General features: G+C 44.7%; 1 protein-coding gene across 1 annotated transcript; it reads left to right on the top strand.

Annotated features, from left to right (window-relative positions):
- Positions 1–1,417: 1,417 nt before the first annotated feature.
- Positions 1,418–4,880, top strand: LOC147866360 (putative glucuronosyltransferase PGSIP8). The gene is made up of 5 exons (XM_087316803.1): positions 1,418–1,981; positions 2,698–2,953; positions 3,052–3,250; positions 3,362–3,509; positions 3,887–4,880. The coding sequence occupies exons 1-5, from the start codon at positions 1,614–1,616 to the stop codon at positions 4,437–4,439; spliced, it is 1,524 nt and encodes a 507-aa protein (XP_087172929.1). The 5' UTR covers positions 1,418–1,613; the 3' UTR covers positions 4,440–4,880.
- Positions 4,881–27,143: the final 22,263 nt, after the last annotated feature.

Below are 27,143 nucleotides of genomic sequence, written 5' to 3'. Positions count from 1 at the left end.
AATTTTACAAATGAATGCTGCAATCAAGAGTGCAGAATCTGGGTGTGACTAATGAAAGAAGCGCGTGTAAGGGTTTGGGCCTTTTTTTACGGACGATGTTAACAAAAACAAACTTTGGATGGGGCTAGAAGGGGCGGGGTGTTGTGCATTAGAGTGTGAGGCACAAATTCACTCACAGATGTGTTCGGGGGCAAAGAGAAGGCATAACGAATGCAAGCTAATGCTCGTGCTCGAAGCAGGAAGTTGTGACCCTTGCAATGATACACAAAATGAAGATTAGCATGGCCACCGTGCAACCTAGGCTAGGTAGAGAGATAGACAGACATGGGCAGTTGTGACCCCCAAAATGATACACGCTTGTGAACCCCAGAATGGAGATTAGCATGGCCATCGCGCAACCTAGGTTGGGGAGAGACAGACATACAGACGCAAAGCCAATGCTTGTGCTCAAGGCAAGAAGTTGTGACCCTCGGAATGATACACAGAATGGAGATTAGCATGGCCATTGTGCAACCTAGGCTAGGCAGACAGACAGACAGATAGGGGTAGTTGTGACCCCCAGAATGATACACAGTTGTGAATCCCAGAATGGAGATTAGCATGGCCATTGTGCAACCTAGGCTAGGCAGACAGACAAATAGATAGGGGTAGTTGTGACCCCCAGAATGATACATAGTTGTGAATCCCAGAATGGAGATTAGCATGGCCATCGCGCAACGGGGGGGTAGTTGTGACCCCCAGAATGATACGCAGGTTGTGACCCCTAGATATTAGCATGGATAGCATGGCCATCGTAGTTGTGACCCCTTGAATGATACACAAGTTGTGAGCCCCAGAGATTAGCATGGCCATCGCTCAACCAGGCTGGGAGAGAGAGAGAGAGAGACACACACACACACACACAACACACACAAAAGAACGCCAAAGAGAGAATCGCAACCAAGTATAGTGGGATGGATGGAAGAAGAAAGAGCCAGGCCCACAAGAGAGAGAGAGAGAGTAGGAGGAATATGCAAAGGGAGACTCTGCCTATTGGACTGCTAGGTCTCTCTCTCTCTCTCTCTGTCTGTGTTGAATAGTATATACATAATACATGTATGTATGTATATGTGCATATAAATCCTGAGCAAGATCTGCGCCCCACCCCCGTCCCTCCCTGCACTCTCAGAGAAGAGTCAGATTGGAAGACGGAATAATGATCTTTTCTCTCCCTCATTCATTCCTGGATTAGATCTTCTTTCTTCCTCCGTCTATGCTAATAATCTTAGTACTTTTAGACAGACAGAGGAGTGAAGCAGACCAGTGCTCTCCTCATTTCAAGCAGAATAGAAGAAATAAGAAAGAAGAAGAGTAGTTATTAATCCTTTGGATTTGTTTTCTAAGCAGAAGGGAGAAGAGCGCGGCCCAAAAACCTTATGCCTCAAGACAAATAAAAGTCATTTCAAAGCAGGATCAAAATACCTGCATTTTTTTTTTCTTGGCAGAATACAAGTATTTTTCAAGGCTAAACAAGAAGCCATTGTGAAGGAGAAAAGAAGCTTTCTAAAATAAGTTTCTAAATTCAAGCAGAAAATAAGTTTTCTATTATCATTTCAACCAGTAGAAGAGAACCTATGCCTACATCATGTGGAGGGCTTTCCTTGGTTGCATCTACGTTAGTCATTCTGATGACAATTTTGATGATGGTTGCAATGCCTATGATGATGGCCATGTCTCTCTTGAACACAAGCCCCTCCTCTGATGCCTTGTCAGGATCTGCTTTAACGGGCACCATCAGTGGTGTACATAATACACACGATTCTCGAGCCCACCATGGGAATCGGCACGCATACGCCACGATGCTCTATATGGGTACGCCTCGTGACCATGAATTCTATGTTGCGGTTCGCGTCATGATGCAGTCCCTCCTTCATCTTAATGTCGATGCGGATCTTGTAGTTATTGCATCGAGAAACCTTCCTCGACTCTGGGTCAAAACACTGTGAGTGCCCTTTTTTTGGGCTCCCTGTCTTCTTAGCGATTTTCTTACAATTTCTTGCTGGGCTTATGGTAATTTGTAGGATTTTGTTACAATTTCTTGCTGGGCTTATGGTAATTTGTAGAGTTATGCCGCACTTTTTAGCTATATCTCTGTATCTCTGTCTCTCTTTTTAGTGAATTTGATACTCTTGCCTTTTTTTTAGCTCTCTCTATCTCTTTATGTGAGTTTGATAGACTTTCTTGTTAATTTTTATTGCAATTGTGGAGTTCTTTTGCACTTTTTTAGCTCTCTCCCCGTTTGTGATTTTGGTGCTCTTTCTTGTTGGGTTTATTGTAATTTGTTGAGTCATTTTGCACTCTCTTGCTGTTTTTTCGTGATAAGTTAATTGAGAGTCCATTGAAGTTCTCGATGTACTGCCTCTTATGCATTTTCTTGTTGTTTTTTTGGCTGTCTGTTAATCTTGAGTCACTTTAAGCACTTGATCAAATTCTAGGAAGGTTAAAGATTCTCAATAACCACAAGAAAACACAACTTCAAAGTATTGCAATCTTGGAGGGGGACCCTCCACAACCACTAGAAAATCCAACTTTAGAGAATATGCAACTTCCAAGAAAGGACTTGCAATCAAATGCTTGTATGTCTTGCAAGAGAGAACTCAGATATGTTTTTCATTTCTTAGTGGTTGAGACATCCATCCTCTGATTGTAAATTTGCAGGGAAAGTGAAAGTGTCAAGGTGGTCTCTGTGGATGATATTCCCAACCCTTATAGCACCCAAGATCATTTCAATTCTCGGTTCCGATTGACTCTCAACAAACTATACGCATGGAGTTTGGTTGATTATGAAAGGGTCGTGATGCTCGATGCAGACAATATATTTCTACGTAAAACTGATGAGCTTTTTCAGTGTGGACAGTTTTGTGCCGTGTTTATAAATCCTTGCATCTTCCACACTGGTCTTTTTGTTTTGGAGGTTTGACATAACAAAAACTAGTGTCCAAAGATAAAAAACTAGAAAAATATCGAACTCCTATTTATTGTTGTGAGTTTGTGTCGCTTTGTTTATTGCAGCCATCAGAAGAAACTTTTAAGAAGATGTATGAGGGTCTCAAAACCAAGGTAAATAGAGATGGTGCAGATCAAGGCTACTTGATGGCTTGGTTTGATGATTTATTGGAGAGACCTCTTTTCATTCCACCTGCCAACGGATCAAAAGTGGATGGATACTACCGCCTGCCACTCGGCTATCAAATGGACGCATCATATTTCTGTGAGTTACAACATTGGCAAGGAATAATGCTAATTTTCTGTTATGCTTCTTAAAATTTTGCCAATATTTTCATTATATTGAACTGACATTTCTCCTTTTTTTGATATGTAGACTTGAAGCTTCGATGGAATGTTCCTTGTGGCCCCAATAGTGTGATCACTTTTCCAAGTATGCCATGGCTGAAGCCATGGTATTGGTGGTCATGGCCAGTTTTACCTTTAGGATTGCAATGGCATGAAGTACGCCGATCAACTATTGGGTATGTATGTGCTAATTTCATGATTTCTATTAGCAGATGCATGCTGATTAGAGATTTGACTTGTCATTTTCCTATCTAAGCTCTGATTGAGAAACACATATAAGATGCCAATTTTGCTGTGAGTTCGTTATTATGGAGACCTTGTCTATGTCTGACCTCTTATTCTAGTTTCATTCCTAATTACTGACATACATGTGAGTAAATACATTAGATCCCTCAATTGATGTAGGGTATACACACCATGATGTAATATTTCATTAGCAATTTGATACATTAGAGCTTTACATTTATCTACTGTAGACACACCTTTGATAATATATGCAAGATTCATCACCATGTCAAAACAACCCTCTCACATTCTTGAAGCAATTTTACAGGTATGATGCTGAATTTCCAGTTTTGGTCACGGAAGCACTTTTCTACATCGGAACTCTATTCACGGCTTTCGCTATCTGGAGGCGGACATGGCCAGAAAAGATCCAATCTGTCCGTGGGAACTGTTCTGAGGGATCAATCCTATTCTTGTTTGTTCTAAGAATCATAGCAATTGTTGGATCCTTCATTTTACCAGCAATATTGATACCCCGGACAGTGCATCCTCTCATGGGTTGGTTCATTGAGCTCTTAGGATCGATCTCCTTGTTGTTTGTGATAATAACCATTGGAAAATTGCCGATTTTGGCTGTTTTGACACCCTGGTTTGGTGTAGTTGGAGCCTTAATTACATTGGGTGCCCCTATTTATAGCAGTGGGATTGTGAGGGCATTAGGAATTGGTTTGTATGCCTTTATAGCTTCACCCTTTCTATGGTGGGCTTTCAAGGAAGTTTTGAGCATCACTATGGGTTCACGAGAAGGTCAGCAATTAAGAGGAGTTTGGACTAGCGTAAGGTCAGAGCCACCTTCTTCACAACTTACTAAGATGTGCTAATCAAAATTTCAAGCCAACGTTGAAGATTGATGATTGATGCTTGATTGGGTATGTTTGTAAAGAAACCCAAAGATCTCAGAGCCCCACATTCCCCCTAGTATTGGAGGGTGGAAGGTTAACTATTCACCTTTTTTGGCTTTGAAACCACTTGCCAAAGTGACTCCGGAAACTCTTAATGGTGATATATGCATCTGGATGATCAACAGAAACAAATAAGTCAGTTTGTGTGGCTTGATTTTTTTACCAGAAAGAAGACAACGGACCTTGACGAACATGATTTATTTTTGTTTTCTTCTTCTTCAGGAAGCCCATCTCCCATTCTTTTTGCTTTTCTCCTATTTTTGATTGGATGAACATTGACATATATGACATGGACTACTTATTGTAAATGGCTTTCATTTCCACAAGAAAATATCGAAACATATTGTATGTTTTTAATCAGAGCCATGCGATACATTTGTTATTATTTCTCCTCTTAATGAGGACTAACCAATGGCAGCAGCAGTGGACAAAAGCAAGCTCATGACCTATAACTAATAAGGTAAGGGTCCAAACCACTGCATATTGTATGCACATACAATATGATTTTGTAATCATATTGTAAAAATGTTTTTCTTTAAGAAGAAAGCATATGGTAATAGGTAGGTTCTAGGCTCTATACTTTGCGTTGGTTTCGTTGTACATCATTCTCGGTGAATGACTGGTATTTCTAGGTTGATGTTCCTTCTTCTCCAGATTGTGATGATATTTCCTTTGAAATCCAAGAGTTTTAAAATTTTAGAACCTACTCTGATGGACATCCGATTATCGCAAAGTAAGCATATTGTAAGATTCTTTAAGTTGAGAATTTGATTGCCACAATTATCTTCACCCTACTTTGTTGTGGGATTTTGAATTTTTATAGTTAGTTAACCCTAACATCTTGACTTTGATGTAGAGAGGATGTCAGCCTCATGTCTATTCTGATAATATCGACTTTAACTAAAAAAGATTCTCCTTCTTGTTGTCTTTAAATGATGGTATTGTATTCGACAAAGTTCAATGCACAACATTGCTAATGTTGATCTTATGAAAGAAACTTCATGAAAATGTAAAAGAAACAAAAAAGATGTGAAACTCCACCAAAGGTTTTTGTCTTGACAGCAATTTATTGAATAGAATCCCCAATGTATTTGAGATTCAAGTAGTAAATGTCATGATGGGTCTCCCAACTCCAAATTGTACTCATTGTGGACACAACAACAAGCCTTTCGTAGTAGATAGCATGCTCTCTCACTTACAATAACAAAATTTGTCAATAGGAACCACAGAAAATATGTATATATTTTGTTCCATGTGAATTTTATTTCTAGCATTTTCCAATATGGATAATTCAAGATTTACTTCATCATCACATGTAATGCAATGATATTTTGTTTTATGACAACGTTGATGCCTTTATCATAGAGTTAGAGTGAACATTAGATTCTAATGTTAAAAAAGATAGTTCACATCTAACAAGCAAACATATGTTGTTTAAAAGTGGGGGTCAATACATGTGAACTTTGAAGGTAAAAAAAGACTCACATATAAGCCACCATTCATTCCCATATGATGAGAGATAGAGAAGGGGGGAGGGAGATTTCATTATGGTCCTTGAAGGTCAAATATGATCTATGATACCATAAGTTTACTGTGTGTGGAATTGTGTAGTGGCTCTTGATGTTGAAGAATTTTTCTAATAAACATTGTAATCAAGAGTGGACATAGTCATTGTGAGAAGGACGGTGTATGCAGTGGGTTGGAATGACAATACGTTGAAAGCAAACTCAAATTTGGTTAAATGCAACAAATTGTATCAAAGTGTGATACTCTTTAACCCCAACACTTGTACAAGGCAAACTATGTATGGTTGTTGGGTATCCTCACTTGGACCCCAATGCCTCATCTCACATTCAGGAGAATGTGTGCAAATTGTTTTGACACAATGGTGTGTGGATGGCAAAATAGTAATGAACTCTAGCATGTATTCAAGATTGTTGTTTCCCTATTCTAGAAGAAGATATGGATTTGTAGTTTGGGGCAACGTGTGTAATGTAATGTGTGAAACTTGAGCCTTCATATCTTTCCTAGGTTGTGATATATTGGCATTACAAAAAAGTAATTAAACAAATTTGATGCCATTTTCCAAATCATATCTTCATATCTTCAATCTAGAGTCAAATATACCCTATGAGATAGAAAGTGAAACATTTCACACAAGAAGGAATTGAGTAGTGGCGTCCACTATGTAAGAATTTTACTAGTTAATATTGCAATTGGGAGTGGTGTGTAGAGATAGGATGGATTGACAATGTGCAAAAAAGGAAATTAATAAATTTGACCAGAGGTGGAAAATTGTAATTGAGTATGTGTGTAAAAGGATTACGTTTATAAAAGCGTTATGTGCGAACACAGCTGGTTCGGCTGGACAACAGAAACAAAAAGTTAGGTAAACACAGAGTAGTAGAGAGAGAGACACTAAGTGAGCAGACAGAAAAACTCTATTGCAAAAAATAATACTCAGTACATAGAATGTGCTCAGAGAGCACTTTTTATACAAGTCCTTCAAAAGGAGTCAGGACTGACAAAAGTATTGGCACGTAGTTTAATGCTCATTAACTAAGCCTGACATTAATTAGCCTATAATAGGCCTATTTACTAAAATAGGCATCTAGGCTCCCTAACAACCTGTCGAATTCCATCTGTCTCAACTAGCTGATTCGGCTTACGACTTATTAAGCCAATTTGGACCTAGCCCATCGACCTATGTCCAATCTAGCTTTCGGCTTATTCAGCCAATCGGCCCATGTTGAGCTTGACAACTCAACACTCCCCCTCAAGCTCAACTTGAGGTCGGTTCGTCAACTTCGGCATCGATCCATGTTCCTGTCTTTTCTTCTCCGGAAGACAAAAGCTTGTCTCTGTGCTTGTTCACGTGTCGACTACAGAGGATTCTTCTAACCCTCGCGCTCTGATACTATGTAAAAGGATTACATGTGTGGAAGCGTTATGTGCGAACACAACCGGCTCGGCTAGACAACAAAAAATAGCTAATTAGGTAAACATAGAGTAGTAGAGAGAGAGACACTAAGTGAGCAGACACAAAAACTCTATTGCAAAAAATAATACTCAGTACATAGAATGTGCTTAGAGAGCACTTTTTATACAAGTCCTTCAAAAGGACTGACAAAAGTATTGACACGTACTTTAATGCTCATTAACTCAGACTGACACTAATTACCCTAAAATAGGCCAAATAGGCATCTAGGCTCCCTAACAGCTTGTCGGATTCCATCTGACTTGACTAATTGATTCGGCTTATGGCTTATTTAGCCGATTCGGGCCTAGTAGATTGACCTATGCACGATCCGACTTTCGACTTATTCAACCGATCGGCCCATGTTGAGCTTGTCCACTCAACACTCCTCGTCAAGCTCAACTTGAGGTCGGTTCATTGTGTCAACAACCTTCACTTCTCCTAGCGTCTTCATGCCTTGCTCGTGCTCCTTGTCCGGTTTGGTCCTGCATCCCACGACCCCTATGGTCCAATGCTCCTCGACACGTCTGGTTCCACGTTCCTTGACCCCTATGACTGAGTTGACTGCTTTCGAGGCCCTTGTCAGCTCCCTTGCTTTACGACATTGGCGCCCCTCGACTTGTTGGCTCCTCCGTATCGGTGTTGACTTCAGCTGCCTCCTTGTCCGTCTAGCCTTCACATGATCCGTCTCGTCTGGCTCACTTCTCTCTACTGGATCAGCTATCTACGATCCGTTACTGCTCTCAACCGAATTGGCTGTCTCCAACTCGTCCTCCTTCAAGCCCTTGACCATATCTGACTATGTCCTGGTCCTAACCTTCATCTTTAGGTTGGCTCTGCCACTTGCCTTGCCCTTCTCAGCTCTACCTCCCCCTTGTTCAATTGGCTCCATCTTTGGCTGTCTTTTTCGACCACTCCCCCTACAACTAGATAGTCTTCCTTTAGTTGTTCTCCTTCCACTTGTCCTCTCGTCCGATCCGTCCTCGAATTTCTTCAGTCGATCCAGACATTCCGACTTCTTTAGCCGTCTCGAAATCGAATTCTACATTCGATTCGGCTTTTCCGACTTCATCTCTCTCCCTTTCGCTTTTGCTTTCACTACTTCTCCCCCTCAAGTTTGGCATGTCGAGGTGCTGACGGCCAAGCATACTTGAGAAATGCTGCAACTTGTCTAGGCCAAGAGGTTTGGTGAAGATATTGGCAACCTACCGATCTGTCCAAACATACACAAGTTCGACTTTGCCGGAGAGAACTCGCTCGTGGAGAAAATGATAACGCACCTCAATGTGCTTTGTGCGAGAGTGAAAGATGGTGTTCTTTACTAGCTGGATATTGTTGAGGTTGTCACAGTATATCACTGTTGGCTCGGACACCTCCATCTGCAGATCATTCAAGAGCCTTTTGAGCCATATGGCATCGCATGTTGGGATAGGAGTAGTCTTTGTATTCGGCCTTAGTGCTCGACAATGCAATTGTCGGCTGCTTCTTGCTACTCCAGGTGATCGCGGCGCTCCCCAATGAAAATGCATATCATCAGCATTTCCGGCCCAATTGGCATCCATGTACCCGACCAATTGTCCGGCTACACCGGTTCGATACATCAATACCCTGTCCTTAGTGACGCTAACATATCACAATATCCTCTACGCACACTGAAGGTGGTCAATGGTAGGCTGTGACATAAACTGACTAATCAGTCTGACCAAGAGCTGAGGTCCGATCGGGTGATGGTAAAGTATATCAGGTTTTCGACTATCTGTCAAAACCGTGTCAAGTCGCACATCGTTCCTGAACCTTGGCGAAACTTCAAGTTTTGGTCTAGAGGAGTCGAGATGGATTTGTAGTCTGTCATTCTAAACTTGAAGATGGTGGTGTAGGTGTCATCCCTTCGCCGCCACTACAATTAGCAATACCTGGATGATTGTCATTTTGACAACTAGTGTGAATGTTTTGTCGTAGTTGGGGTCATACTGTTGCACGTAGCCCTTGGCCACCAGTTGGGCATGTTGTGAAACAGGGCCCTCCGGATGGGAAGAGAACGAACCGAATATGATAGAGTTCAATGAGTATTTCGGCCAAGGCCAAAATTGAAATCGGGAGACTATATTTTTAAATAGTCTAAATGTGCCCCATGTGGGCTATACCGGTAAATAGCCAAAAAGTTATATAAACTTATAAATACAACTAGGGAAAACTTTATGATGTGTAGTTGGATCATTGTTGTATAGTTAGAGAAGGTTGTTGCCTTTGTAACTAGTAGTGAGAGTGAGAGAGAGTGAAAGAGTGTGTAACTCTATAGCCGTCACTTGACGAAGAAGAGCTCAAGGTTATTGCCTTGAATCGTCTTGTTGTACTTCTTTCCCCATAGTGATCTATTTTGGAGTTTGTGGACTCCACGTGGTTTTTCCCTTTCAGGTTTTCCACGTTAAATACCTGTGTCTCCTTGAGTTTCTCATTTTTGTGTGTCTGTGGACTTTTATCTCTGTCTTTGCACCCGAATATACATACGAGAAACCAGTTGTGGCCGGTTACGATCCTGACAAAGTAGTATCAGAGCGATGGACGAACATTTCAGTGGAATGTTCAAGTTAACCGGATCCAACTATTCTATGTGGAAGTCAAAGATGAGGAATATGCTCGTGTGCAAAGACTTGTGGTTGCTGGTGCAATACAGAAAGACAAAGCCAGACAAGATCGATGCATCAACTTGGGAAGTCATGCATCCGAAGTCGGATGCATATATAAGGTGTTCTGTAGACATGAGTCTATACAAAAACTTTGATGAAGAGACGAGTTCTGACGTCGTTTGGAAGAAGATTGGCATAATGTTCGAGAACAAGAACGTTGTGAACAGAGTCTTAGTTTTCAGAAAAATCGTGAGACTCCGGTATCAAGATGGTACCAACCATAGATTGACCCATGCGTGATATGCGTGGTATTCGACATCCGCAATATTCGTAGTATTCGAGAATATAAAATTGCTCCAAGAATATTATAAAACCATTCGTTTATGGAAAATAAATTTACATAATAAAAATGATTCAATTCACTTAAAAAAAGAAGAAGGAAAAATCACCAATTAATAGAAAAATGGAAGGTCTTCAAAAATCAAAACCACTAGTGGAACCCATTGAGTGCCTCAAGCTTCCATAGCCATTGCTGCTTCTTTTGCTTTTGGCCTTTTGCCCATGGCATCCTTGACAACAACTTGTGGATTGTTGCTGCTGCCCACCCCTGCCAAGGCATCCCCTCCTGTGATCTCAAGGTAAACAAATCATGGAAATTTTTTATAACTTATCCCCCCCCTGTTTCTCTCCTCTTGTCTTAACCTATATTTATGAGAAATGATACCTTTGATGAGATTCTTCTTTCTCTTCTGCTTTGAACCTCATTGACTCTTTACATTTTATGGGTTTCTTTCTGTTTCTTTTTCTTTTTCCTTTCTTTCTTTTGCTACCCAAGTTGAGTGGTATCTTTTATGGATTCCTTCTGATTAACCTAATTTGAGTGATCTCTATCTTGGATCATATCTGTTTTACCCTAGTTTGAATGATATCTCTTATTGCTTTGTATTGTTTTGTCCGAGTGTATGTCTTACGCAGGAGGAGGAAAGGACGCAGTCGAACCCTAAATTTCGAGGAGCCGATGTTTGATGTTGTTCCTTGTTGATTGCTTATTGCTATTCCTTGCAGAGCTCTTCTCTATTCGCTACTCGTCGAATGCATTTTTTCAAAAAAAAATTAGGGAAAAAAAGGGGAAAAAAAAAGTTAACGAATATTGGAAGAAATATTCTTATACGTATTCGTTGGTATTCATAGGGGAGGTCCCATGAATGCGTATATCTCAATCTATGGTACCAGCATTGCGGAGCACATTAATGCCTTCCAAGGACTGATGAATCAAACCACCTCTCAAGAAGTACCTCTTGTCGATGAGGTATTAACACTATTGTTGTTGGGATTCCTTCCAGATAGTTGGGAAACACTCGTTGTCACATTGGGCAACGCCGGACTGGAAGGGAAGCATCTATCCCTAGAGTAGGTGAATTTGAGCTTACTAAACGAGGACGCTCGCTGGAAGGATAGAGAGTCCATTTCCGACTGAAAGGCCCTTGTCACGGAAAGTGACATGAATTGAGGAAGAGGCCGAAATAGAAGTTCCCAGAATTGAGATAAGTTGGGGACGCAGTCGAAGTCGAGGGGAAGGCCCACGTGCTTCTATTGTGGGAAGCTGGGGTACTTCCAAAAGAATTGCTGACACTTCCGAAAGGAAAAAGGGCAGCCGACGGTGCCGAGCCGAAGAAGATTTCAGATAGCAAGAACACATCGGCAATCACAACAAGTGAGGAGGAACTGATGCTGATCAACGAGCAGAATGAAGTGAACCGTGTCGGTGATGAATTGACATGGGTGGTCTATTCAGGTGCGTCCTTTCACCTATCCCTTGATTGGATTTGCTTCTCATCTTACAAAGCCAGAGATCTCAGATCTGTAAAGATGGGAAATGAAGGAGCATGCCGAATTGTCGGCATTGGAGATGTGTGCTTGACAACGTCAACTGGGTGTAGATTTGTGTTGAGAGATGTATGACACGTTCCGGAAGTTCGATTGAACTTGATATCAGCCGGTCGGCTGGACGATGAAGGCTACACGGGTAGCATTGGGGACAACGTCATGGAGTTCTGCAAGGGAAGCCTGAATGTGGCCCGAGCTCGGAAGATCAACACACTGTACTTAATGCATGCTCGATTATGCCGAAACGAGGTAAACGTGGCAACTGACACAGCCGGTGAGGTGTGGCATAAGAGGCTGTGCCACATGAGCCAGAAGGGGATGTGAAAACTTGCCGATGACAACCTCATTCCAGAGGTAAATAACGTGCAACTTGAGAAGTGCACCGATTGCTTGGCCGACAAGCAAAACAAAACCTCCTTCCGATCGAGGCCCCCGATGAGGAAGAAAATGTCACTCGAACTCGTGCATACGGATGTATGCTACGTGGATACAAAGTCGCATGTTGGTTCACAGTATTTCGTGACCTTCATAGACGATTGTAGCTAGAAGTTGTGGGCTTCCATGCTGAAGACGAAGGAACAAGTGCTATTCGTCTTCAAAGAGTTCCAAGCGAGGGCCGAGAGGGAAACTGGCCGAAAACTTAAGGCAGTTCGAGCAGACAATGGCGGGATTACCATGGACCATTCGAAGAATATTGCCGAGCGTAGGGAATCCGGCTCGAATATACCATGCCGAAGATGCCAGAGCTTAACGGCTTGGTCGAGAGAATGAACCGGACCGAAATGGAGAGGGTCTAAAGTATGCTTGCACATGTAAAGTTACCGAAGACGTTCTAGGCTGAAGCACTGAGGATGGCATCATATGTGATAAACCGATCACCCTCAGTACCCTTGGACGGTGATATTCCACAAAGGGTGTGGAGCGGCAAAGATGTTTCATACAGACACTTGAGGGTGTTCGGCTGTCTTGCCTATGTGTATGTGCAAAGGACCAGAGGGGGAAGCTGGACCCAAAATCTTGGCCATGTATATTTCTCGGCTACGACGACGACGAATTCGGCTATCGGCTATGTGACTTAGCCGAGAAGAAGGTGATTAGGAGCGGAAACATTGTCTTCATGGAAGAGAAGATGATTCTCGATTGGGAGATTGAGAATAAGTCTCCAACTAACGAATTGAGTCGAGTCGATGCTCGGCCGAATCGAGTAGAAGTCGATTCGAACAAAATCGAATCTAAGCCAGTCGGCCGATTTAATACTCAGCAAAATTGAGAACCGACTAAAGAACAAGGCGAACCGGCCGAACAAGGAACCGATTTTGAATCGGCCAAAGAAATCGAAGAAGAACTTATTGTACCGAATGGAGGTAGATAATATCCCATGAGAGACAGGAGACCCCCCTAGATTTCCGGATGAAGAACGAGCATTGCTAACCAATTAGGGGGAGCCGAAAAACATTGAAGAAGCTAACTTAGAGAGATACCCACAACTGAAAGTGATTAAGTGCCATGCAAGAGGAGATGGATTCCTTGCATGAGAACCACACATACCAATTGACCGAGGTGCCAAAGAGGAAAAGGGCACTCCGAAATAAGTGGGTATACAAGCCGAAGTCGAGATATAGTGGAAATCCACCGAGATATAAAGCTCGAATTGTCGTAAAGGGCTGCCAACAGAAGAAAGGTGCGGATTTCAACGAAATATTTGCCCCGGTCGTAAAGATGACGTCAATTCGAACAGATCTAAGCATAGCAACCAACATGAACCTCGAAGTCGAGCAACTAGATGTCAAGATTGTCTTCTTTCATGGAGATTTGGAGGAGGAGATTTACATGCACCAACTAGAAGGATTCGTGGAGAATTGTAAAGAGAACTTGGTATGTTGATCGAGGAAGAGTTTATATTGGCTAAAGCAAGCACGTCGGAAATGGTACTAAAAATTTGAATCCTTCATGACCGACAACGGTTACCATAAAACGTAGGCTGATCACTGCATGTTTGTGAAGAAGCTCGATGGAGGAGATTTCCTCATACTCCTGTTGTACGTGGATGACATGCTGATTGTGTTAGGAATTCGGTCCCTCCGGAGAGCCAGATCGGATGACCCGAAGGAAGGAACCAAACCGAACGCAGCAACCGAACCGGGCTGGAAGATATCTTGATGGATCCGGTGTGAACTGGATCCATGGACATATATGCAAATATGTTTCTGGTGTGCTTATAAAGGCTATATTTGTAAATAGTCTTAAATTCATATAAGTATAAATATGACTTAGGGCAATCACTTTGTAATACACTTTTAGTGTTGTTGTTGTTGTTAGTTGTATCATAGTAGTACAGAGAGAGAGAGAGAGAAGTGAAGCCACCGGTTGACGAAGATACTGAGCTCGAGGTCATTGCCTTTGAGTCTCCTGTTGTACCTCCTTTCTTGTATAGTGATAGTTGGAGTCTGTGGGCTCCCGTGGTTTTTCCCTATTAGGGCTTTCCACGTAAACATCCTGTGTCGTCTCTTCTGTGTAAGTGTACGAACCTCCATTTTTGTTTTGTTCTTTCATAAAGTGTTTGAGTCTCGGTTGTGGCCGAACGCTATTCCGCACAAATTGGTATCAAAGCAAACAAGAAAATGGAAGAGTCATTCGGAAGCATGTTCAAGCTCACCGGCTCCAACTACCCAGTGTGGAAGTCGAAGATGAGGGACATGCCGGTACAGTTCGGGGACAAGAAACCGGACAAGATCGATGCCACGACATGGGAGGTGATGCACATGAGACGACATCATACATCAGATGCTTCATCGACATGAGTCTATACAATAACTTCAACGAAGAAAAAAAGGCTCATGAACTCTAGGAGAAGGTAGGCATCATGTTCCAGAACAAGAATGCCGTGAATCGAGTCTCGGGTTTCCGAAAGCTGGTGAGACTCAGATATCAAGATGGCTCCAATATGGTGGAGCACATGAATGCCTTCCAGGGGCTCATAAATCAAGCCACCTCATTGGAAGTACCTCTGGCCGATGAGGTACTTGCGTTGCTATTGCTCGGTTCCCTCCCAGATAGCTAGGAGACGCTAGTTGTCACTTTGGGTAACGTCGGGCCGGAAGGAAAACAACTATCCCTAGCAAGAGTGAAGCCGAGCTTTGTTAGATGAAGAGGCGCGTCGGAAAGACAAGGAAGTGATCTCTGAGCCAAAAGCCCTGATTTCCGAATCCGACACACAACAAGGGAGAAACCGGTACCGGAGTCCCCAGAACCGAGAAAAATCGGTGACAAGGTCAAAGTCAAGGGGGACGCCTACTTGCTTCTATTGTGGGAAGCCAGGACACTTCAAGAAGAATTGTAGGCACTTCCGGAAAGAGAAAGGGACTGACAACACCCATTTGAAGAAGAGTTCGAACCGGAGAGGTCCGGATCGAAAAGGAACGTCGGCAATCGCGACAAGTGAAGAAGAATTGTTGCTCATCACCAAGGAGAATGAGTTAAACCTTGTCAGCGACGAGACAACGTGGGTTGTTGATTCCGGAGCACCATTCCACCTAACGCTGGACTGGAAATGCTTCTCATCCTACACTGCCGGAGATCACGGTCGTGTCCGGATGGGGAATGAAGGATCTTGCCGAATTGTTGGCATAGGAGATGTGTGGTTGACGACATCAACCGGGTGCAAGCTGCTGCTGAAGGATGTCCAACACGTTCCGGAGGTTCGGTTGAACTTGATATCAACCGGTCGGCTATATGATGAAGGCTAATGGGTAACATCCGGAACAGAGTCATGAAATTCAGCAAAGGAAGTTTGATCGTGGCTCGAGCCCAGAAGATCAACATGTTGTACCTGATGCACACCCGGATATGCCAGGAAGAAGTGAACGTAGCATCCGACAATGACGGTGAGCTATGGCACAAGAGACTGTGTCATATGAGTGAGAAGGGGATGAGAAGACTTGTCGAAGATTTTGAGAAGTGCACTGATTGCTTGGCCGGCAAGCAAAACTGAACCTCCTTCCGGTCAAGACCATTGATGAGACGGAATGCATCACTGGAGCTGGTGCATACTGATGTGTGTCAAGTGGAGACAAAGTCACATGCCGGATCACAGTACTTCGTGACGTTCATAGACGACCACAGCCGGAAGCTGTGGGTCTCACCGTTGAAGACGAAGGATCAGGTGTTGTCTATCTTCAAGGAGCTCCACACGAGACTAGAAAGAGAAACCGGTTGGAAGCTAAAGGCGGTTCGAGCAGATAACAGAGGCGAATATCAAGGGCAGTTCTAGGAGTACTGCCGTTGAATGGGAATTTGGCTCGAATTCACCATTCCAAAGACGCCAGAATTGAACGGGTTGGCTGAACGGATGAACCAGACCATAATGGAGAGAGTCCGAAGACGTTTTGGGCTGAGGCGCTGATGACGACGATGTACGTGATTAACAGATCACCCTCATCACCCTTGGAAGGAGTGTTGAGCGGCAAGCTGAACCGGATCCAGATTGGCTGAATAAGCCTGAGTCGGATCGGCATCCGGAAGGATGAGCCAGATCGGTGAGCCGGGGAGCCGGTTAGCCGGATCAAGCAGTAGCCGGAAGCCTAGTAGCAACCTAGACTACTAGGTAGCTAATGTCTCGTAGTTAGTATCAGACGCTCGTGTGAGCATTGAAGTACATTGTATTTCTGTCACTCCTCTTAGGACTTACATATAAATAGTGTTGTTGAGCACGTTGTATCTAAAGTGAATTTTACAGAGTTATTGATAATAGATTTAAGTTGTTCTGCTCTTTCTCAATGTTTCCTGCGTAGCTTTTGTGTGTTAATCTCTCTCTCTCTCTATGTTGCTATTCGGCCAAGCCGGTTGTCTAAAGCTTCCGTACCTTCATTTTTACATGGTATCAAAGCGCGAGGGTTGAGAACATCTGCAGTCGACATCGGCATCTGAAGACAAACCCTAAGACCCGATAAGAACAGAAAGAGAAGTGATGGACAGAGGAATGGCTAGCTCGCTCCCGGTGGAGAAGCTCGACAAACCCAACTACGCATCTTGGTCATACAAGATGCACCAATACCTGCTTGGGCATGGTTACTGGAGCTATGTCGACGGAGCCAACGACACAACACCTGATGCGGCATATAACAACTTCCCAATGTGGGAACAAGCGGCAAGCAGAGTGATGCACTGCTTTGCGTCCAGTGTTGGAGACCAGCTGTTGAGCCATGTCCGAGATGCCAGGACGCCAAAAGAAGCTTGGGGAAACCTGAAGAAGGTTTTCGCGGCAAGCACTACGACCCGGAAGCTGCAACTCTGATAGGAGTTAAGCAATAACCGATAGAAGGACATGTCGGTAGCCGATTACAAGGCCCGAATCAAAGAGATTTGTGACTCACGTCCCTGTAGAGGAAGATGAGATGGTACAGATCTTTCTTGGGGGCCTAGCGTTTAAGTTCAGAATGCTCTGAACGGCGGTGTGTACAAGGGAGAATACGCCGTCATTTTTCGACTTACAATCGATGCTCCTTGTAGAGGAGAACCACACCGGCGCGTCAACAAGTGCACCCACCGACAACCGGATGTTGTACATGGAGGCGGATAGGCCCCCTGGGTGTGGTGGACGTGGCGGGTCGGCTCGCAATGGTAGCGGTTGGCAAGAGCAGGACCGAAGGCACAGAAAATGTGGCGACAACAGTTCCGGACCCTCCACAAGCAAGGGGAGTCAAGGCGGCCCCGGAGGCCGGCAAGCAAAGTCCGACACGGAATTTTGGTACTGTGGTAAAAAGGGCCACAGAGAAAGCGAGTGCTGGAAGAAGCACGCCGATTCGGACAGATCCGGATCCGGCAAGGCCGGTAGAGAGAACCGGCAATACTCGCACTACGTACAAGGATCGGGAGGATCCAAAACCGGAAAAGCTGGTAAAGGGCCAGCCTTGGTGATGAAACACGAGGCTAACTTGATGAAGAAGACCACTTCCAAATCGGAGGAAGTGTGGTACGTTGATTCCGGTGTGTCGAATCACATGACGAGCCATAGAGAGTGGTTCTTTTTCTTGGAGAAACCGGAACAACCAGGAGTCGTCGAAACCGGAGACGACACTCCTCACCCAATCATGCATGTCAGAGAAGTCCCTTTGAGCCACATTAGACAGAGGGGGAAGCTAATGAACATATTACACGTTTCGACTATCACAAAGAACCTGGTGTCAGTCGGTCATATCGTTGACGAGGGGATGCAAGTGCGGTTTACGCACCTTGGGTGCTTCATCGAGGAAGAGGGCCAGATTATTGCGTAAGGGCGCAGAGATGGGAGGATGTTCATCCTCAACACCAATGACGTCGGCACCGCTTTGTTCGCCAATGGACAAAAGATTGAATCAGATATTGATCTCTGGCACAAAAGGATCGGCCACGTCAGTTACCGGAGGCTTCAAGACCTGCAAATGAAACAAGTTGTTTTCAGTTTGCCGAAGTTAAGTGGCCGGAAGGTCCAAATATGTGAAGCTTGCCAACTCGGGAAGCAACACCGGCTTCCATTCCCCACTGAATGAAACTGTAGTGGTAACGTTAGTCTTGGCGCCAAAACGTTAGTCTTGGCGGGAGTCGATACTTCGTCTCCTTCATTGACGACTACAACCGGCACACATGAATCTACCTCATTGAGCGGAAGAGCGAAGTCTTCGAGTGTTTCCGGAACTTGCAAAGCCTTGTTGAACGGGAAATGGACAGGAAGATCAAGTGCCTGTGGTCGGATGGTGGAAAAGAATATTTTTCCAGCCAATTCAATAGTTATCTGCAGCAAAACGGAATTCGGAGAGAATTCCGCTACAGGTACACACCGGAGCAAAATAGTGTGGCCGAAAGGAAGAATCGGTCGATTGTCGACGCGGCAAGGGCAATGCTGGAGGAGAAGAGCATGCCCCATTTCTACTGGGCTAAGGCGGTCCGGACAACCGTTTATTTCCAAAATCGGATCGGTGACAAGGTGTCTGTGCATGAGTTGTATTTCGGGCGCAAGCCGAATTTGAGACACCTTCGGATATTTGGTGGCATTGCATATGTGCATGTGCCGGATGAGAAGCGGAGGAAGTTGGATGCAAAGTTGGAAAAATGCATCCTGATCGGTTACTCACATGAGCAAAAGGCGTATAAGTGTTATAACCCCCGGACGAAGCAGGTCCGAGTTAGCCGGGATGTTGAGTTTGATGAGATGACATCATGGTATGCTTTACCGGCTCCGACTTCCGACCCCGAGCTGATACCAGAGGATGAGGCTAGTGACCCTGAATCGGTCCGGTTAGAAGATGAAGGGTTCGAGACTCTAGATGTGAGTCCGGAATCGTTTCGGTTGAGCAAGCCGAACGAGCAACTAGGTCAGACAGACCAGTCGGAAGATGAACCGGTGAGTAGTGGAGACTTTGCCGTGTTCCCCCCGCGCAATAAACCGAGGAGATGGTTCACGTGCAAGGAAAAGGGGAAGAGGAACATGATGGAGCACGAGACCGGCAATGGTGAGTCGGATTGGAGCGGATCTGACTCCAAAGAAGAAGAAGGAAGATCTTCGGCAACGAAGACCGAACCGGCCAAGAAGGGCCTCAAACTGGGTAACGATAAGTTACACCGGTCTTCCCACTAGAAGAACCCCGTAAAGTGGTACGGGTATAATGAGTACATGGCGCATCACTATGTGTACATGACCAAGGTGGCAGAAGTGCGTGAACCGAAGAGCTACGTAGAAGCGGCAAAGGACGCAAATTGGTGTGCCACTATGGAGGAAGAAATGCGGGCACTTGATGCCAACAACACTTGGGACCTAATTGACCGTCCCCGAAATTGTAAACCGATCGAATGTAAGTGGGTGTACAAGGTAAAGTACAATACTGATGGTTCAGTTAACTGGTACAAGGCCCGCTTAGTGGCGAAGGGATACGCGCAACAGACCCATGGAATCGACTACGACGAGACCTTTGCTCCGGTAGCAAAGATGACGATGGTTTGTGTGGTGTTGGCGGTTGCTGCAGCAAGGGGGTGGCATCTTCACCAGATGGATGTAAAGAATGCATTTCTTCAAGGAGATCTTGAAGAAGAGGTCTTTATGACCCAACCCCCCGGTTTCCGGTCGGAGATGACCAAGTCGGCGGTATGCCGGCTAAAGAAGTTCCTTTATGGCCTGAAGCAAGGCCCCTGAGCTTGGAATGTGAAGATCATGCACCGGTTGCGTAAGATGGGGTTTGCGGCCTCCAAGTCCGACTCTTCACTGTTCATCCGGAAAGGTCCGGACGGTCCGGTTAGCATCTTTCTGTATGTTGATGATCTAGTCATCACCGGACTCGGACTCGATGAAATCAGCCGAGTCAAGTCCCAACTGTCAGACGCATTTGAGATGAAGTACCTGGGGGACCTTCAATATTTCCTTGGGATCGATGTGATCCAAACCCCCAACGGCATATTGCTCTCACAAAGACACTATGTGTTGAATATGTTGTACAAGTTCGGCATGACAGATTGCTGACCGATTTCCACACCCCTAGACCAGAACCACAAGCTCCATCTTGACTCCGGACCAGCCTGCGATGAGAAGCGGTTCCGACAAATCGTCAGAAGCCTTATATATTTGACAATCACCTGATCAACCAATATATGCAAAAGCCGACCGTGGAGCACCTTCTGTGCGCACATCGAATTTTGCGATATGTGAGCGGCACGAAGGACCGGGGGCTGTTATACCGGCATGGTATAACCGAAGAGCTAGTTGGCTATACCGATGCCGACTGGGCTGGCGATGCATCGGATCGCCGATCCACCTCCGACTATATGTTTTCCCTTGGTAGCGGCTGTTGCGTGGAGCAGCGAAAAGCCGCCAACAGTGGCCCTTTCGAGCACTGAGGTTGAATACCGGGGCGCTACCGTTGCCACATGTGAAGCCATTTGGCTTGGGCGACTGCTGCAAGACCTACGGATCGAGGTGCCGACCCCGATCCTGATCTACCACGACAACATAAGCATAATGCAGCTCGGCAAGAACCCCATATTCCATGCTCGCAAAAAGCACATAGAAGTGCACTACCACTTCGTGCGTGAGCGTGTCCTGAGCGGTGAAGTTGAACTTCGGTATGTTCATACGAATCGGCAAGTTGCCGACATCTTCACCAAACTGCTTGGGTCGGACAAGTTGCAACACTTCACCGAAATGCTTGGTGGTCAACATCTCGATGTGCCACACTTGAGGGGGAGAATGGGCAAAGACACCGGAACGGGCAAAGGCAAATATGTTGACAATTGTGTTGGTGAGGGAAGAACCGACAAAGGGAGAAACAAGAAGAAGAAAGGAGCCGAGTTGACAAAGGAAGTTGACACATCCAAACAAGTCGGAACAAGCGGTGGCGGCGGCAAAGTCAAGAAGGACAGAGCCGACCAAATGAAGAAGGCCAAGACTCGGACATGGTCCGATGTGGTGAAGGGTCTGGAACCGGAAGACGAATCGGGAGCAACCGATTCGAACAAGAGCTGGAACGAATCGGAGACAGCCGATTTGGTTCAACAAACGGATTCGGAAGAACCGGATCAATTCAAGGCCAAAAGGACGAGAAGGCAGCGAAAGTCGACGCCAACACGAAGGAATCGGCGAATCGGCAAGCGTTGAAGTCACATCAACGAGGGAGCTGAATTGGGCCTATTGAGCAAACAAGCCGACCGAGGAGGTCGAGGTGTGCAGAATCAGAAGGGTCGCGACAAACGTGACCGTACTGTCAGGAACAGTACTAAGATAGAGAAGGAATTAGTACTAAAAGAAGTATTAGTACTAAGAGAGGTGAAGAACTCTCGAGAGAAGGAAAGAGTGAGTGAGAGGGAGGGAGAGAGAGAGAGAGTGATGGTAAGAAAAGATATATATTATGTGAAGAAAATGTACAGTAGCTAGGAGACTTAAGACTGGCGTTGAACCGATTTGGTTCGAAATAATGCCTTGTGCCTCCTTTTATAGTGTTCTAAGGAATACTCCTAAAGTTTCTAGAATGTTCCAGAGAAATCTGGAATATACATCAATTTTCTATAATAAAACATAAATGAAAATAATATTCTACGTATTACAATGTATAGTCTAAGGGTCAAGAGCTCAACCCATGTAGCATAAGGTCATGGGTTCGAGTCTTGCCATATCATGACACTATCCCCCCTTTAAAACGACGAGTGTAACGAGTCATTTTGGATTGAGGACCCGGTTTGTCTGGATATTGACGATGGAAGTCTTCAAGAAGAGCACGAGCATTGGTGACATTCTCTATCGGTTCCCAAGTACGCTCGCTGGGACTATATCCTAGCCAATCGACTAGATAGTAGAGCTTGTTGCGAACAAGCTTGGAATCAAGGATGGCGGCAACCTCGTACTCAGGTCCATCTTCAAGCTCGATCGGGGGTGGAGGCTGTGTAATACGTCCTGGGATGGTGCTCTCTTGATAGGGTTCGAGGAGAGAACTATGAAACACCGGATGTATCCGAAGTTGTGGAGGTAGATCAAGACGAAAAGCGACATCATTAATCTTTCCTATAATACGGAAAGGACCTAATCGCCGATAATGCAACTTCTCGCATGGGCGAGTAGTCTTGATGTGTCGTCGGAGTAGCCATACCCGATCTCCAATGTTAAAACTAGATGGGAGTCGATGACGATCCGCATAAACCTTGTGTGTTTCTTGAGCTTGTTGGAGATGAGTAGATAAATCCGCTTGTATCTTGCGTAACCTCTCCAAACGATCCTCTACGCAAGGATTTGTGGACACCTCTAGGGTTTGAAGTACACACCACCGGGGGTGACATCCCGTATAAGCATAAAATGGCGTAACTTTAGTGGATGCGTGGATAGAGTTGTTATAGGCAAATTCGGCGAAGTGGAGAATATCTGCCCAGTCATCCTGATGATAGCTGAGAAAGCACCACAGATACTGCTCCAGCGTTTGATTGGTTCGTTCGGCTTGGCCGTCGGTTTGTGGGTGGTAGCCGGAGGAGAGGTTACAAGTGACCTTGAGCATGTTAAAAAGTTGCTTCCCAGAATTTTGACACGAACTGGGGTCCACGGTCGCTGATGATACTATCGGGAAGTCCATGATGCCGACATACTTCACGCATGACAATTTCGACAGTGTCTTCACTAGAGATCTCCTTAGTACATGGCAAGAAATGAGCCATCTTCGTATATCGATCGACCACCGTTAGAATCGTATTGAGCCCCTTAGAGACTAGAAGATCTGTGATGAAGTCTAGAGCAATAGATTGCCACGGCTTGCTTGGAATTGGTAATGGTTCTAATAAACCATATGGATGATGCCTTGGCATTTTCGCTCTGCAGCATGTATCACAAGTCCGAACAAAATCCTCGACAAATTGTCGCATACAGGGCCACCAGAATGATCGTTGTACTAAATGTAATGTTTTAGTACTACCAAAATGCCCAGTTGTATATGTGTCATGACAGTTTTGTACTACTTGAAGGCGGCAAGAACCATTAGGAGCATACAAAAGTTCTTTAAAGAAGAGTAATCCATCATGGTATTTGAATTGCCGATAGTCCGTACCTGGTGGTTGCGACTGTGAACACGACGCTCGAGAGGGATCAATTTGTGCTAGTATAGCTTGGGCAAATGCATCTGTCTTCAAGTCTTCGTGTATGGTATCAATAACGTGGGAATCCATGGGCATGTCAAAGATCTGTGTTGCTTGTAGTCGTGCCGGTCCCAAGATGACTTGTTTTTGGTTATCGAAAGCTGGCTCGCCGGGACGGGGTGCTAGATACGAATGCTGTGATAATGCATCTGCCTTCCCTTGGTGCTTCCCCGGACGATATGTAATTTTGAAGTCGAAACGCGTGAGGAAGTGGGCCCACCGAGCTTGACGTCGATTCAACACACGAGCATCCTGAAAGTAGGCAAGGTTCTTGTGGTCACTAAATACAGTGACCGGATGAGAGGATCCCTCTAGAAAATGCCTCCATTGCATAAAAGAATCCACTATTGCCAATAGCTCCTTATCATGAATTTCGTAGTTGATTTCGGCGGCGTCAAACTTGCGTGAGTGAAAAGCCACAGGATGTAGCTTCTCATCATTCCCCTGTTGTGACAGAATGCTCCCCAATGCAAAATCCGATGCGTCAGCTTCGATAATGAATGGTTTTTCTGGATTGACATGAGCTAGAATTGGAGCCGATGTAAATGCCTTTTGAAGACTCTCGAAAGACATGTCCATTTCTTCAGACCAGATGAACGGTTGTCCCTTCCTGGTAAGTTGTGTGAGAGGTAGAACGATCTTTGAGTAATCTTGTATGAACTTCCGGTAAAAATTGGCAAAGCCTAGGAAGCATTGCACATCCCGCACCGAACGCGGAGTCTGCCATTCTACCACCGTTTTGACCTTAGCTGGGTCCATGGAGATGCCTTCTGACAAAATGATGTACCCGAGAAATTCCACTTGGTTGCACCCGAAACTACATTTTTCCAGCTTTGCATACAGACCATGTTCTCGAAGTCGTTTTAGTACTAATAGTACATGAGAATCATGTTCTTCTTGGGTCTTTGAATAAACCAGTAGATCATCCAAATAGATGATCAAACAATCATCCAATAGATCTCGGAATATATCATTAGCCATGTGTTGAAAGACTGTCGGCGCATTAGTGTGGCCGAACGGCATGACCGTATACTCGAAGTGCCCATATCTGGTGCGAAACGCGGTCTTCCATTCGTCTCCTGGTCGGATCCGTACGAGGTTATATGATCCCCGTAAGTCGATCTTCGTGAAGAACCTGGCACCATTGATCCATTCTAAAAGACTTGAGATAAGGGGAAGAGCATACCTATTCCTAATTGTAACCTTATTCAGGCCACGGTAATCTACAATGAGACAAAGCGATCCATCCTTTTTCTTGACGAAGAAAATGGGCGCGCCAGTTGGAGATTTCGAATGCCAAATGAAACCATTTTCCAAATTCTCCTCTATATAGGCCCGAAGGACTTCCAACTCGGTTGGTGACAAATTGTAGATCGGTCCCCATGGCGGCTCTTTTCCCGGTTGTAAATCAATGGGGCAATCGTACAGTCGATGATGAGGAAGTGTGTTGGCTTGTACTTTATCGAACACATCGATGTAATGACGATACTTCTTGGGAAGTTGAACGGTGGATTCTTCTTTAGTGGTGTTGGAGGGGTTTACTGATATTGCAAAGAGGAACATTTCTTCCTTGCGCCCTTCTTTACGCAACTGACATAACGAAATGGTTGTCATCTTCTGGGTTAACCCTTGGGTTTGTCGACACCGGATTTCTCTTGTTCTCCAATCTATGTCTGGGTTATGGAACTCGAACCATGGTAATCCTAAAACTATGGGATGTTCCGGGATACTAATAATATTAAATGATACTACACATGCTAAGTTATCTAGGACAATATTAATGGGCTCTGACTCTTCTATGATATTTCCGGAAGCATTGGGACGTCCATCAATGACTACTACAGAGGCTGGACACTAGAGTTTTCTTAGGGATATCTTATGAGCTTGAGCAAATTTCTTATCCATAAAGCAAGAGTTAGCTCCAGAATCTAGGAGTGCTAGGACATGTACTGGAGGGGTACTTTTAGTACTAACTATTACTTGGGCTACGAACACATCACTAACTTGCTTAGAGGGAATGGAACCACTAATGGGCTGCACAGATCTAGGGCTGTCCAACCAAACGACTCCTATTTTGGCTGGACTTAGTCATTTAACTCTTCTTCTAACTGACTAAGGACATCAAATCTGTTCGCTAGATCTGGGCTATTAGTACTATTAGGACTATCAGATATGCCTACTGAAATAGGCTCGGGTTTAGTACAATTAGAACTAGCGACTATTTGGTTTACCTGTCTTCTTGGCCTATGGGGGCAATTTATTGCAATATGTCTTGGTCCACCGCAGTAAAGACATAGTCGATTTGTACGGCATCGCTGCTTTTCTTCTTCGGATAATGGCCCTCGACGACGTGTAGTGTCAATCTCCATCGGAGTCGGAGTATTCGCTAGAGGCGCATTATATGACTCCCTCAGAAAAGTTCTTGATACCACTGAGGCGTAGGTGGGCTCTGATCTTGCCCTCAGCATTTGTAGCTGTCGTTCCGAACGTCGCTCAAAGTGGCGGTTGTCACATCTCACCGCGCGACTAATTGCTTCTGTTAAGGACTTTGGCTCTTCGGGGAAGGTCAAGAGTAAATCCTTGACGTCGTTGCGTAAACCATAACGAAATTGCTCCATCAACGCTTGATCATCCCAAGGGATATCGACGGCGAGTAGGCGAAAATTTGCAGCGTATGTAGAGGTTGGACGGTCACCTTGGTGTAATCGCCGAATTTTGTTGATTGCGGTCCTGATGCTGTCAGTATCTCCGAAACATGCTTTAAACTCACCTAGAAACTCTTCAAAATTGTTGAGTAACGGAGATTCCTTTTCTAATAGTGGAGCGAACCATGCCAACGTTGAGCCACTTAACAAAGTGCCTACTAAACCCACTCGTGATGCATCGGTGGGATATCGAGAAGGATGCATTTGAATAACTAATCGTACCTGGTTAAGGAACCCTCTAAACTGCGATCGCGTTCCATCGAACTTCGTGGGAAGGCCAATCTTGGGTTCTTTATGAATCCCTTGTGTTCCGGGCCCTTGTTGTTGCATCGCTACGATGGTGGCTTCGAGTTGTTGCACACGTAACTCAAGTTCCCCATGTTGTTGTTGCGTTTGCTGCTTTTCTAAGGAGATTTGCTGAAGATTCCCCAGCAACCGTTGGTTTTCTTGTTCCAAAGCATGGAACTTCTCTTTCAAGCATTGAAATTCCGAGAAAACAGATTGATATTCTTCAGCGCTAACAGTGGCCATGGGATGAAAGAAAAGAGGAATAAGAGATTAGTAGGAAATGAGAGAGACAGAAGGTAAGGCAAATCGGTTCAAACTGTCAGGAACAGTACTAAGACAGAGAAGGAATTAGTACTAAAAGAAGTATTAGTACTAAGAGAGGTGAAGAACTCTCGAGAGAAGGAAAGAGTGAGTGAGAGGGAGGGAGAGAGAGAGAGAGAGAGAGAGAGTGAGTGATGATAAGAAAAGATATATATTATGTGAAGAAAATGTACAGTAGCTAGGA

This window comes from Azolla caroliniana, unplaced genomic scaffold, assembly GCF_043228905.1.
Source record: "Azolla caroliniana isolate FFs.n. ecotype wild unplaced genomic scaffold, voAzoCaro1.0.p SCAF_3, whole genome shotgun sequence".
Classification (NCBI taxonomy): Eukaryota; Viridiplantae; Streptophyta; class Polypodiopsida; order Salviniales; family Salviniaceae; genus Azolla; species Azolla caroliniana.
The sequence above is the reverse complement of the archived record's forward strand: the minus strand, read 5'-3'. Positions and strand labels throughout refer to the sequence as shown.